This window comes from Dreissena polymorpha, chromosome 3 (assembly GCF_020536995.1).
Source record: "Dreissena polymorpha isolate Duluth1 chromosome 3, UMN_Dpol_1.0, whole genome shotgun sequence".
In the NCBI taxonomy this organism is placed as follows: Eukaryota; Metazoa; Mollusca; class Bivalvia; order Myida; family Dreissenidae; genus Dreissena; species Dreissena polymorpha.
In genome coordinates, this window is record NC_068357.1 from 12907079 (window position 1) to 12922561 (window position 15483).

Below are 15483 nucleotides of genomic sequence, written 5' to 3' on the forward strand. Positions count from 1 at the left end.
ATGTTTTCTGGACCTGTGTCTAAAAAATAAGTATTATGTATTCCTACTTTTGAGGGAAAAGTTCCTACTTTTTCCTACTTTTTTCCTACTTTTCTTGCAAAAGTAGTTCCTATTTTTTCCTACTTTTTGAAAAAAGGTCACTTGACAGCCTGCTGGGGTCAAATTTGACCCTGCCCCGGGGTCACAAAATTGAACATGTGAACTTATATAATGCCTATTTTGTGAAAACTGAAAAAAAAATCTTGTCCATAACCATAAGGGCTACACAATTTGGTATGCAGTGAAATTGTATAGTCCTCTACTTATTTTGTTCAATGTATAGTCCTCTACTTACTTTGTTCAAATTATGTCCTAGGGGTCAAATTTGACCCTGCCCTGGGGGCCATAAAATCGATTATATGCTTATATAGTTCCTATTTTGTGAAAACTTTAAAATCTGCTTGTCCTTAACCATAAGGCATAGGGCTACCAAATTTGGTATGTAGTGACATCTAATAGTTTTCTACAAAGTTTGTTCAAATTATGCCCCTTTGGTCAAATTTAACCCTGCCCCGGGGTCACAAAACTGAACATACGCTTATATGGGGGCTAATTTGTGAAAACTTTAAAAATCTACTTGTCCATAACCATTGAGCCAAGGGCTACCATATTTGGTATGTAGTGACATCTAATAAACCTCTACAAAATTTAATCAAAAATGCCTCTGGGGTCGACTTTGACCCTGCCCCGAGGGTCACAAAATTGAATGAACGCTTATAAAGCACTTATTTTGTGAAATCTTTAAAAATCTTCTTGTCGAAAACCATTCGGACCATGGCTACCAAATTGTGTATGCAGTAACATCTTATAGTCCTCTACCAAGTTTGTTCAAATTATGCCCTTTGGGTCAAATTTGACCCTGACCCGTGGGTCACAAAAATTGAACATTATATATGCTTATATCTTGCTTATTTTGTGAAAACTTTAAAAATATTATCCTCCTTAACTCTAGGACCTAGGGCTACCACATTTTGTATGTTAGTGAGATATAGTAGGCCTTTACAAAGTTTGCTCAAATTATGCTCCTGGGGTTAAATTTGACCCAGCCCAGGGGGTCACAAATGTGTACTTGTGCTTAAAAAGGGCCTATATTTAAGTATTTGCGCATGCAGAGAATATTAGTTTCAGCTTTTTTTCAGCAGTGGAGCAATACAGGGCCATCATGGCCCTCTTTTTCTGGATGTGTTGGTTTACCAATACTATAGTGTATATACTTATGCCAGTAAATGACAACTGCTCTATTTAAATCTGAGGTTGGGCATGGAGGGCCTTAGACACAAAGTTAGTTTACAATTTATTTTTGGGGCAGGGAATTGAACCTGCGATCTTCTAATTTATTATCTATCTATCTACCAACTGAGCTAGCCTGTCTGAACATGTTGCACTTGTAACATGCCATTTTTGCAAACTTGATAACTAATGTTATTATTATCCACGGTTTTATGCTTTCAGATAAGTTACCAAATGATGTTCAATGGTTGGATGATGAAGCAATTACACTCTTTTATAAAGCTCTTGAACACGGTAAAGAAAAAGTCAATAATGTTCGCCTGATGGTTGTAGGATTGTTTGGTGTATTTTGGTGATTTTGTATCAATCTATTTTACAGTTTATTTCTGTTGTTTTCTTTTACCAGGTCAGCTTATTAAAATAATTCCTATCTCAGGACTGTTCAGGATATTCTACTTTTTATACAGATAAAATCTTTACTATAACAGTTGATTTAAAAAGAAAAAGTATCTTTCTGGTCCATTATATTTTATCCTTTCATATGATTGCCTTTAGGCCAAGGTTTTTGATTCTATATATACATACAATATCTACGAGCAATTCAATTGTTACTATTAGCCTCGCTGTGGGAAATTATGGTTTAATGCATGTGCTTAAAGAGTTGTCCCAGATAAGCCTGTTCAGCCAGCACAGGCTAATCAGGGACAACATTTTCAGCGTTATCAGGGGCAACACTTTCAGCCTAAACTGGATATTCCTTAAAAAGTGAATTTCTTTAAACGTAATTACCATAGAAGCAGATAGTGTGGTACCTGACTAGCCTGTGCTGACTGCATAGGCTCATCTGGGATGACACTTGACGCACTTGAATTTTCCCAGAGTGAGGTTCATATTTATGCTTAAGATCTCAACAGTATTTACTATAGGTTGTGGTATTTCATCTACCTTGTTTTTTTACTATTTTAAGTTTATATTGATTAAAATTTCACTAAATTTTCCATTATTCAGTAATACAATGTTACTAGGTAACATTCTTACAATATTTAAGGTTTTGAAGGCTTCATACCCAAACCTTAGATACTGATGAGCAGCAAACAGCAAAAACCTGAACATACTGCGAGTTACTTGCAGGCTGTTCTGGTTGATGCTGTTTGCACATAGCCATTTACATGCTGCTTCCAAGTTGGAAAGGGTTAATTTGGCTCAGTCTTTTAGAATAATAAGGGAGGGGCTGATGAGGGGCTGATATGGCTGCCCTATAGGTTGTGGTATTTTATCTACTGGCCGATATGGCTGCCCTATATGTTGTGGTATTGTATCTACTGGCTGATATGGCTGCCCTATATGTTGTGGTATTTTATCTACTGGCCGATATGGCTGCCCTTGGCTTTAGGTTGTGGTATTTCATCTACTGGCAGATATGGCTGCCCTTGGCTTTAGGCTGTGGGATTGCATATTCTGGCCCATATGGCTGCCTTTTACATTGTGGTATTGTATCTACTGGCCGATATGGCTGCCCTATATGTTGTGGTATTGTATCTACTGGCCGATATGGCTGCCCTATATGTTGTGGGTTTGTATCTACTGGCCAATATGGCTGCCCTATATGTTGTGGTATTGTATCTACTGGCCAATATGGCTGCCCTATATGTTGTGGTATTGTATCAACTGGCCGATATAGCTGCCCTATATGTTGTGGTGTTGTATCTACTGGCCGATATGGCTGCATTAGCATTTTCTTCGATTTTTTTCAAAGAACACTATCATAATAGCAAACAGTTTGGATCCTGATGAGATGCGACGTTCTGTGGCTTCTCATCTGGATCCAAACTGTTTGCAAAGGCCTTCAAAATTTGGTTCCAGCACTGAAAGGGTTAATTGTTTACCACTCAGAGAAGCACTTTTACACATTCGAAGTCGCTTAAAAAACAATAAAATTTAAGATCACTCTTACTAGATCCAAGTTTACAAAGTTTCAGTTCCAACCATTAGATACTGATGAGAAGCAAACATCATATAACCTTAACAGCCAGCAAGTTACTGGCAGGCTGTTCTGGTTTTATGCTGTTTGCAAATAGCCATTTTCCCTTTTCTTCTGAGTGGGAAAGGGTTAACACTTGCTGACAGTTGGTCATACTCATTCAACTTAAAGTGTTATCTTTCATTCTTATTGTGAACTACCATATAAGACACATTCTGGGAAACACAGGCTAAATGCATGTGCGTTAATTGTCATCCCAGATTAGCCGGTGCAGTCACACTGGCTAATCAGTGACAACACTGTCCGTCTACTCTGGATTTTTGTTTAGAAGAGACATTTTTTAACGGAAAGTTCCATTAAAGCAGAGAAATTCATACCTGATTAGCCTGTGCGGACTGCACAGTCTTAGCTGGGATGACACTTAACCCATTTGCTTTTAGCCCGTTTTTCCCATAATGTGGCTCATATAATCCATTCTAATTTTACAACTGTATCACTGTGACTTATACTTGATGTGGCTATCTTCTAATTCTTAATGAATCTATTCAGGGGTGGCGAAATAAAATGTCTTGTGCTCAAACCAACTATATGCATTTAAAGTATTCGAAGAAGAGGGGGTATGTTGTTTTGCACATGTCGGTCCATCAGTCGGTTCGTCCACCAGATGGTTTCTGGATGATAACTCAAGAAAGCTTATGCCTAGGATCATGAAACTTCATAGGTACATTGATCATGACTCTCATATGACCCCTAATGATTTTCAGATCACTAGGTCAAAGGTCAAGGTCACAGTGACAACGGAAATAGTAAAATGGTTTCTGGATGATAACTCAAGAACGCTTATGCCTAGGATCATGAAACTTCATAGGTACATTGATCATGACTCTCAGATGACCCCTATTGATTTTGAGGTCACAAGGTCAAAGGTCAAGGTCACGGTGACCAGAAATAGTAAAATGATTTTCGGATGATAACTCAAGAACGCTTTTGCCTAGGATCATGACACTTCATAGGTACATTGATCGTGACTCGCAGATGACCCCTATTGATTTTCAGGTCACTAGGTCAAAGGTCAAGGTCACAGTGACAAAAAACGTATTCACACAATGGCTGCCACTACAACGGACAGCCCATATGGGGGGCATGCATGTTTTACAAACAGCCCTTGTTTTTTTACTATTTTAAGTTTATATTGATTAAAATTTCACTAAATTTTCCATTATTCAGTAATACAATGTTACTAGGTATGTGTACCAGTTAACTATAAGTAACGCAAGTAGATTGATCATCGTGGTCACGTGGTAAACTCAGGAATGCAAATTGTGCATGCTTAGGGAATTGTATGTATTTTATATATAAAATGATTAATCTACTTGCGTTATTTATAGTGTGTATATTGTTATGTCACCTATTTTTGCGATGTAATTTCGATTTTACATGGCAAAATTTTATTTCCAAATATATATATCATATTAACTAATAAGTGTAAAAAACACACGGTATTTTAGAACTTTTTTTTCGTCAATCTGGTTGACGGTCTATAAAAGACTTTTGACAATTATTCTATAAGCTGCTAATTATTTCCATAACACACTTCATCAATGATACCATAATTAAATGATTTCGGACACTCTTAATTTTCGGCCGATTGCATGTTTTCCGGAAAATTATATTTTTTGGTGATTCTGTATTTTCAGTCATTTAGATTATTTCCCATAAATAATATTTCTTGAATTTTATGTGCCAGTGGCATATTTTTATCACAACTTGTACATGTTTTGCTGCACCTGGTGACTCCTTTTAGTGTCTTTTTAACAGCTTGATAGTGATAATAAAACCAGTGAACTGTTTTGTAAACACAATTGCGTACAAAGCCTTGCTAAATTAACACTGACTTCACTTTATTGTCGATAGTTATGTCTTAAATTAAAAAACAGTTTGATGACAATTGATTATTGTTCTGGGAAAACTGGACTTAATATTCATAAAGTTTCATTGCATGTTAGCCTGTGCAGTCCACACAGGCTAATTAGGGACACAACTTTTCTTTTAAAGAAGGATTTTGACTAAGAACTGACTTCTTTTAGATGAAAATTACCATAGAAGCAGAAAATGCCATCCTTGATAAGCTTATGCGATCTGCACAGGCTAATCTCAGTGGACACTTTAAGTTCATTCATTAAACCCCTTGTTCCCAGAGTGAAGCTCCGGTAAAATTAAACTCTCTTTGTTTGTTCTATTATAATCCTCTGTTTATCCATAAAGCAGTACTATTATCAATGTTGTGGACAGCCCCTCCCTTGTTATTCATAAAGCAGTACTATTATCAATGTTGTGGACAGCCCCTCCCTTATTATTCTAAAAGACTGAGCCAAATTAACCCTTTCCAACTTGGAAGCAGCATGTAAATGGCTATGTGCAAACAGCATCAACCAGAACAGCCTGCAAGTAACTCGCAGTATGTTCAGGTTTTTTGCTGTTTGCTGCTCATCAGTATCTAAGGTTTGGGTATGAAGCCTTCAAAACCTTAAATATTGTAAGAAAAGTTTTAAATTTAAATAAATTTTCTAAGGGACTACAAATGCGTGAAAATAAGAAGCTAAGTGGTAAACGGTTAAAAATCAATTAGTTGAGTATTTTTGGGGCTTGTTCTAGTTTGGAGCTACTGTGATAATTTTAAATTATCATGGCTTTAAATCAAGACAATCTAACAAGCCTTATAAATCCTCTGAAAATTTAGAAAGCCTGATACAAACTATAATAATAGAGGGTTTATGGGCTAGTGATGTGGTGCTTATACAAAATATATTACTATAGGTTTCATGGGTTTGTGACAAAATATGTAACTAGAGGGTTTCCTGGCTGTTGACATAATAAATTAGTAGACGGTTTATGGGCTTGTGCCAAACTTTAGCCCCAGGTAGTTTACAAGCTTGTTATGTGATAGTTTTCAGACATCATGCTATTTCTGTCCACAGCCAGTGGTTCAATGAGCTACCATCCGGGCCTTCCGAAGTTCGACACGGACGAGTTTCCCACGTTGAACCGCAAGCCTACTTCACACAAGAGCAAGAATGTGGACTCAACATTACGAGGTGGGTGATAGTGACACTTAACCCTTTAATGTTGACATATCCATCTAGTTCACAGTTTATTTCTGTTGTTTTATTTGAGATTGAGCGTATCGCGTTAACATGGATATTTTTCTTTTTGAGATTGAGCTTGCATATTAATTTTGCTTGTTCCTAATAGAGTCTGGTTTACTTTCCCTTGAGACTGGCTTATCAATGAACCCAAGATAACATATACCACATACCACAAGAGACCATCAAAGAAGTCCTCCACCTTTCCTGCCATCAACAATCGAGGTTGGACCACTAGGGAATAACTATATTAGTCGTAACTGACCGCTTGATATTTAACCCTAGCTTGCAACCAGTAACTGTTATCCAAGAATCCCTTTATGACAAGTGTCCTCCTGATATAGTGTTGTCATGTGGGAATGTTGACAGTGCCTTTCCATCGTGAAGAATCTAAATGATTTACCCATGACTGCCTGTTTGTGCCTGGTTATTGTTGAATTAAAATGTTGACATATCAATCTATTTTACAGTTTATTTCTGTTGTTTTCTTTTACCAGGTCAGCTTATTAAAATAATTCCTATCTCAGGACTGTTCAGGATATTCTACTTTTTATACAGATAAAATCTTTACTATAACAGTTGATTTAAAAAGAAAAAGTATCTTTCTGGTCCATTATATTTTATCCTTTCATATGATTGCCTTTAGGCCGAGGTTTTTGATTCTATATATACATACAATATCTACAAGCAATTCAATTGTTACTATTAGCCTCGCTGTGGGAAATTATGATTTAATGCATGTGCTTAAAGAGTTGTCCCAGATAAGCCTGTTCAGCCAGCGTGAACCTCATTCAAATTTGTTCAAATTATGCCCCTGGTATCAAATTTGACCCTGCCCCTGGGGTCACAAAACTGAACATATATTTATATAGGGTCTATTTTGTGAAAACTTAACAAAACTTTTCGTCCATAACCATTGGGCCTAGAGCTACCAAATTTGTTATGTAGTGGCATCTTATAGTCCTCTATCAAGTTTGTTCAAATTATGCCCCTAGGGTTTGAACCTGCCCCGAGGGTCACAAAATTGACCATATGCTTATATAAGGCCTTTTTTTGTGAAAAATTAAAAAATCTTTTTGTCCATAACCGTATGGCATAGGGCTACCAAATTTGGTATGTAGTGACATGTAATAGTTTTCTTCTTAGTTTGTTCAAATAATGCCCGTGGGGTCAAATTTGAAACTGCCCAGGGGTCACACAATTGAATAGATGCTTATAAAGTGCTCATTTTGTGAAAACTTTAAAAATCTCTTGTCCACATCCATTGGGCCTAGGGCTACCAAATTTGGTATGTAGTGACATCTTATTTTTCCCTTTACCAAGTTTGTTCAAATTATGCCCCTGGGGTTAAGTTTGACCCTGCCCCGAGGGTCACAAAATTAAACATATGCTTATATAAGGCCTTTTTTGTGAAACAAAAATTTCTTGTCCATAACTGTATGGCATAGGGCTACCAAATTTGGTATGTAGTGACATGTGATAGTTCTCTTCTTAGTTTGTTCAAATATTGCCACTGGTGTCAAATTTGAAACTGCCCCCCGAGGGGGGGGGGTCACAAAATTGAATTTATGCTTATAAAGGGCTTATTTTGTGAAATATTTAAAAATCTTTTTGTCCATAACCATTGGGCCTAGGGCTACCAAATTTGGTATGCAGTAACACCTTATAGTCCTCTACCAAGTTTGTTCAAATTATGCCCCTGGGGTCATGTTTGACCCCGCCCGCGGGTCACAAAACTGAACATATGCTTATATAAGGCCTATTGTGGGAAAACTTTACAAAACTGCTCGTCCATAACCATCCGGCCTAGGGCTATCAAATTCGGTATGTAGTGACATCTAATAGTCCTCTACCAAATTTGTTCAAATTTTATCCCTGGGGCAGGCTGTCAAGCGGTCATACTTTTTCCTACTTTTTCCTACTATTTCCTACTTTTTCATCAGGATCCTACTTTTTCCTATTTTTTTACCAAATCTTCCTACTATTCCTACTTTTTCATTTTCAATGGAGAATTTTTTTTTTTAAAGAGTTTATTTAGTAAACTTGCAGGATGAATGAATCTATGGCATGACTGTATCCCTGTTAATGTGCATTCATCTAGATACGACCTGACAACCCATGCTGACTGTCTGCTAGCACCTCTTCAGGAGCATAAATATTTATTTCTTATGTAACTTTTAAAATTATTGACAAGTTTTTTTTTGAAGTAACAATTGTGCCTTGTTTACTTCCTTAGCATTTGTACACTGCAGACTGCACTACCTTACACAGTTCCCAGTGATGCAAGAGCTGAGGGAACCCATTGTTTATTCCAGTTTTATTTTGTTTCCATTGACAATAATTTGACCAAACCTTATGCATGTTTACATGATATTGCTGTTTGGAATGTAGAGATATAGAGATACATGTATTGTATGAGTGGTTATGTAATATGGAATTTATTACACAAGTTATTGGAAAAAAGATAAAACTGATGCTTTGCCGAGTTTTCATCATTTACAAATATAATGTAATAAATTCTGTATTACATGACAACGGATATGATGTTCTATTGATATCATAGGTACATCATGTTTAGTAATTAAAGATAAATGCACAGAGCCTAAATGCCCTGATACATTTTTATGCTCCCGGTAGGGTGGCGTATTGCAGTTGTACTGTCAGTCCGTTTGTCTGTCTGTCTGTGTGTGTGTGTCCGCCCGAAAACTTAAATATGGGCGGCCCATAACTTTTGCAATATTGAAGATAGCAACTTGATATTTGGCATGCATGTGTATCTCATGAAGCTGCACATTTTGAGTGGTGAAAGGTGAAGGTCATCCTTCAAGGTCAAAAGTTAAAAAATACAATCCAAGAGAAGTAATAAGCTTTAAAAGGGAGATAATTTCTAAACCTGCCAAATGATATATTGAAATTTTATTTCAAAGCTGGGCAAAAGTGGGCATTGTGTTTCGGACAAACACAATTCTTGTCTAATGATGCCTTAGCTAGTGAGGTTACTTCAAGGTGTTAAAGCGAAGTATTAAAATTATTAAACGGCATTATTACACTCCCGCAAAGTCATCAATAATGTAAAAGCCATTATTTGAAACTGGAATAAACAATGAAGTGCAACTGTTTCATTGCCCAATCAATGCTGTCATAAAAGATGTCAGGTGATAAGGTCCTATCTCCAGTTGCATAATCTGCTCTGCAATGACCAGTCATTTTGAATGTAACTGAAGTCATTATAACTGCACCCTATTGTCAATTTAAAGGTTTCACAATGTAGCTGTAGCAGAACATTTACACTGCTTTATATACTAGTATTAATCTTGTACAACAAGTTGGTGTATCACTAAATAAATTTGGTCTTCTGCTTAAGGATATAACATGCACAATATAATTACCATTTTTATATCGATACACAGAAGACCTCTAACCACTTATTTGATGATACACCAAAATGAACAGCATCTAATTACATGTATACTTCTTTATCAGGGTAGCTTTGCTTGAAACTTAATTAGCATAGATACACTATAAGTGCTTAAATTCCTAGTGGGAAACAAAGTTTAACCCTTCATGGATGGAGAAGTTGGACAACAGTGGAAAAACACTGGGATTATGGTGCAAGAGAGATACCGGCAATGAGTTTGCAAGATATTGTACTGTCAGAATGAAGTCCATCTTGTAGTAATTCTGGTGCTAATCAACTTATAAGTCATGCAGATGGATAAAAACACAATGAAAACATGAAATACATGCATGATAATTCACAAAAGCGTTTGTTTGGAAGTGCCCAAAAGCCAAGCAGCTCTCAGGGTTGTGGGGATAAATCTATCTGTATGCAAGTACATCCATCACACAAGGAACAGGTACACAAGGCTGAAATCTTCTGGGCCCTTAAGGTAGCTTTAAGTGGGTATCCATACAGAACATGTGATGACACTCCTGCTCTGTTTCAAGCTATGTTTTCTGGACCTGTGTCTAAAAAATAAGTATTATGTATTCCTACTTTTGAGGGAAAAGTTCCTACTTTTTCCTACTTTTTTCCTACTTTTCTTGCAAAAGTAGTTCCTATTTTTTCCTACTTTTTGAAAAAAGGTCACTTGACAGCCTGCTGGGGTCAAATTTGACCCTGCCCCGGGGTCACAAAATTGAACATGTGAACTTATATAATGCCTATTTTGTGAAAACTGAAAAAAAAATCTTGTCCATAACCATAAGGGCTACACAATTTGGTATGCAGTGAAATTGTATAGTCCTCTACTTATTTTGTTCAATGTATAGTCCTCTACTTACTTTGTTCAAATTATGTCCTAGGGGTCAAATTTGACCCTGCCCTGGGGGCCATAAAATCGATTATATGCTTATATAGTTCCTATTTTGTGAAAACTTTAAAATCTGCTTGTCCTTAACCATAAGGCATAGGGCTACCAAATTTGGTATGTAGTGACATCTAATAGTTTTCTACAAAGTTTGTTCAAATTATGCCCCTTTGGTCAAATTTAACCCTGCCCCGGGGTCACAAAACTGAACATACGCTTATATGGGGGCTAATTTGTGAAAACTTTAAAAATCTACTTGTCCATAACCATTGAGCCAAGGGCTACCATATTTGGTATGTAGTGACATCTAATAAACCTCTACAAAATTTAATCAAAAATGCCTCTGGGGTCGACTTTGACCCTGCCCCGAGGGTCACAAAATTGAATGAACGCTTATAAAGCACTTATTTTGTGAAATCTTTAAAAATCTTCTTGTCGAAAACCATTCGGACCATGGCTACCAAATTGTGTATGCAGTAACATCTTATAGTCCTCTACCAAGTTTGTTCAAATTATGCCCTTTGGGTCAAATTTGACCCTGACCCGTGGGTCACAAAAATTGAACATTATATATGCTTATATCTTGCTTATTTTGTGAAAACTTTAAAAATATTATCCTCCTTAACTCTAGGACCTAGGGCTACCACATTTTGTATGTTAGTGAGATATAGTAGGCCTTTACAAAGTTTGCTCAAATTATGCTCCTGGGGTTAAATTTGACCCAGCCCAGGGGGTCACAAATGTGTACTTGTGCTTAAAAAGGGCCTATATTTAAGTATTTGCGCATGCAGAGAATATTAGTTTCAGCTTTTTTTCAGCAGTGGAGCAATATAGGGCCATCATGGCCCTCTTTTTCTGGATGTGTTGGTTTACCAATACTATAGTGTATATACTTATGCCAGTAAATGACAACTGCTCTATTTAAATCTGAGGTTGGGCATGGAGGGCCTTAGACACAAAGTTAGTTTACAATTTATTTTTGGGGCAGGGAATTGAACCTGCGATCTTCTAATTTATTATCTATCTATCTACCAACTGAGCTAGCCTGTCTGAACATGTTGCACTTGTAACATGCCATTTTTGCAAACTTGATAACTAATGTTATTATTATCCACGGTTTTATGCTTTCAGATAAGTTACCAAATGATGTTCAACAGTTGGATGATAAAGCAATTACACTCTTTTATAAAGCTCTTGAACACGGTAAAGAAAAAGTCAATCATGTTCGCCTGATGGTTGTAGGATTGTTTGGTGTGGGAAAAACGTCTTTGGTGAACAATTTGATTAGGGAATTTCGCAAACAAAACGAACAACAAAAAACACTCAGCACAGAAGGTATCGCTATACATAGGTGTAAGTTGATGATAGATGGTGATTGGTGCTTAGATACAGAATTAAAAGGGGTCAAGTTTGGGAGTCGCATTAACGATTTGCTTGCTGAAAGGGTCACATCCACTGAGGATCATGAAACTCAAACACAAACTGAGCCATTACAAACTTTCAAAGAAAAAATAGCCTTGCATAAAGGAGATGAAATTTTACAACATGGGATTAAGGTTGCCAAGAAGATGCTTGAAACTACTAGTGATAATTCAGAAAAGAGCAAGGCTTCACTTGATGAATCAAAAAATGAGATCACTACTAGTGATATTTCAGAAAAGAGCAAGGCTTCACTTGATGAATCAAAAAATGAGATCACTGTGTCTGTATGGGATTTTGCAGGTCAGACTCTGTACTATTCAACACATCAGTTCTTTCTGAATGAGAGGTCTATATATTTAGTCGTGATGGACATGACAAGAAGTTTGGAAGATGTTGTAAGTAAATCAGATGGAATTGGAATTTGGTGTGGTTTGGTGGATAGTTGTACCTATTTGGATATTTTTAAATTTTGGCTTAATGCAATTCACATGAACAGTGATTATCAATCTGGAGAAAGGACAATAAAGCCAACTGTTATTTTAGTTGGCACGCGGAAAGACAAAATGAAGGGGAGTGCTGAAGAAAAATATCAAAATATGAAGTTGTATTTTGACAATGCTTTATGTAGCTTTGATAAACACTCACCAATCTTTAATCACATTTGTAAAAAAAGATTTCTTGTAAATAATTTGTCTCCAAAGGATTCTGCTTTTGCAGAGTTACGAAAAGAAATTATAAGTTTGGCTGCAAAGCAAGATTACTGGGACGAAGAATATCCAGTTCGATGGATTCACATGGAACGAAAATTGGACAAAATGAGAGATGAAAAGCGGCAGATAGTTAAAATGAAGGATGTTGAAAAAGAAGATCTTGAAAACATACAACCACTGGGTAAAGAAGAGCTAACATCGTTTCTTGAATTGCAGCACAAACAAGGCAATATCATTTTTTTCAACTCGGGCGAACTAAAGGATTTTGTTGTTCTTGCTCCTCAATGGATCATTGAAGCTTTCAAATGTTTCATACCGCATAATCAGGAAATAGAAGCCACTGTTTTGAAAGATTGGGAAGAATATAAAACATTTGCAATTCTAAAAAAAAATGTTCTGGATGAAGTTATGAAAAACAGTCCTTCCTACATACATGACTACCGGACTGCTGTTATAAATTACATGGAATATCTAAATGTTATAGCCAAGCCTTTAACAAGTGAAGAGGGTATAACTGGAATCCCGTTAGATTTCCACATCGTTCCTTGTCTACTGAGCAGGGCGCCACCGCCACTTCACGACTTTACATCACCACCTGATAAACCCCAAACACCAGTTTTAGCTTTTGTGTTTTGCGGAAAGTTTTTGCCCCCCTCTTTTTTCCATAGGCTTGTTGCAGTGTGCATTCGTGCTTGGCCTATCTGCCAGGAACGTGGCCGATATTGTTTATTCAACGGCTTGGCTGTATTTACTCTTAATGATACCTATACATTGAGAATATGGTATATGGATTACATTATTTATGCAAGGATAGTTTGTTGCTCAGAAAATGAGAAGTTAGACAATTTCATCTGGCTGTTTCAAGAGGTTCGACAACAACTTAAGAAAAGTTTGAAAGACTTTGTTCATCAATCTTCTCCCGTATTTGAAGAGTACATTCAGTGCCCAGACATGAAGGTTTCCTTGCACAATAAAGGGTTGTTCTTGGTAAAACAGTTCAAGTACAAAAATGCTATAGCTTGTCCAGAGTGTAATCCGCATGCTGTGACACGATCAAATGCTATGAAACATTGGTTCAAAGAGAGGTTAGATCGAATAGAAAAAGATGATGAATAATATGGGAAAAAACTATTCTATAGATCTTTACAATACTAAAAGTTAAGACTTCCCATTCTTTCCTTGTCTAGAGATCAAAGCACAACCACCTCTAAACAGCTTTTACAAACTGTAAAACAATCTTGCCCACTAGTTACCAGACCTGTTTGGTGGAGGGAAATTTGAAAAGATTGCAGAGTATTTTGTTTAATGTACTCGTATTGCTGTAATGTTCGGGTTGGTTGTTATGTTACTTCTAATTGTTGCATGTAACCTACCATGTTCAGTTTTGCTTATAATTTAGTATTTTAGTGTAAATACATTATTTTTATGCCCCCCTTCGAAGAAGAGGGGGTATATTGCTTTGCTCATGTCGGTCGGTCGGTCTGTCGGTCCGTCCACCAGGTGGTTTCCGGATAACGCAAGAACGCTTGGGGCTAGGATCATGAAACTTCATAGGTACATTGATCATGACTCGCAGATGACCCCTATTGATTTTGAGGTCACTAGGTCAAATGTCAAGGTCACAGGTAAAGGTCACAGTTACTGGAAATAGGCATTTTAAGGATTTAGCATGGTTCAAACAAGGGAGACAACTACGGTAAATGCATGTTCTTTTTTATAACAGATTTGCCTCCCTTTAATTCATTCAAAATCTCATTTTACAGCAGAGATTCCAAATCTGACCTGCAAATGAGCCCTATATTTACTGCCAGTGCTAGGTTACCTTTTCCCATTTGATCATTCTTAAGTATTGGTATTGTAATGCTGCTACTGCTGCTGCTACTGCTACTGCTACTACTACTACTACTACTACTACTATTACTACTACTACGACTACTACTACTACTACTGCTACTACTACTACGACTTCTACTACTACTCCACCACCACCACCACCACCAGGACCACCACCACCATTACCACCACCATCACCACCACCACCAATTCGACCATCCACCACCACCACCACCACCACCACCACTTATTCTACCAGGCGACTTTTACTACTTCTACGACTACGGCCACTACGACTACTACGGGGACACTACTACGACGACGACGACTACGACGACGACGACGACGACGACGACGACGACGACGACGACGACGACGGCGACGACGACGACGACGACGGCGACGACGACGACGACGACGACGCCACCACCAGGACCACCACCAGCACCACCACCACCACCACCAAGGCGACCAGCCACCACCACCACCACCACGGATTCGACCATGTCATCATTACTACTTTTACTACTACTGCCACTACTACGACTACTACTACTTTTACTACGACTACTACTTTTACAACTACTACTACTACTACTACTACTACTACTACTACTACTACTACTTCTACTACTACTACTACTACTACTACTTCTACTACTACTACTACTACTACTACTACTACTACTACTACTATTACTACTACTATTACTACTACTACTACTACTACTACTACTACTACTATTACACCACCACCACCATCACCACCACCACCACCGTTCACAGTGACAAAAAACGTTTTCACACAATGGCTG

The 15483-nt window shown here is 37.4% G+C and overlaps 1 protein-coding gene across 17 annotated transcripts in view; it reads left to right on the forward strand.

The window, feature by feature from the left end:
- Positions 1 to 14923, forward strand: part of LOC127873024 (probable serine/threonine-protein kinase pats1) — a 51452-nt gene extending 36529 nt beyond the window's left edge. For 9 of the 17 annotated variants that reach the window (XM_052416566.1, XM_052416572.1, XM_052416571.1 and 6 more), the window contains 3 exons: positions 1492 to 1563; positions 6229 to 6345; positions 11835 to 14923. In XM_052416566.1, the coding sequence (XP_052272526.1) occupies positions 1492 to 1563; positions 6229 to 6345; positions 11835 to 13951 (2306 nt within the window). In that variant the 3' untranslated portion in view covers positions 13952 to 14923. Of the gene's footprint in view, positions 1 to 1491; positions 1564 to 6228; positions 6346 to 6502; positions 6619 to 11834 lie in introns of all 17 variants that reach the window. The other 8 variants (XM_052416570.1, XM_052416574.1, XM_052416576.1 and 5 more) reach the window with 3 other exon arrangements.
- Positions 14924 to 15483: the final 560 nt, after the last annotated feature.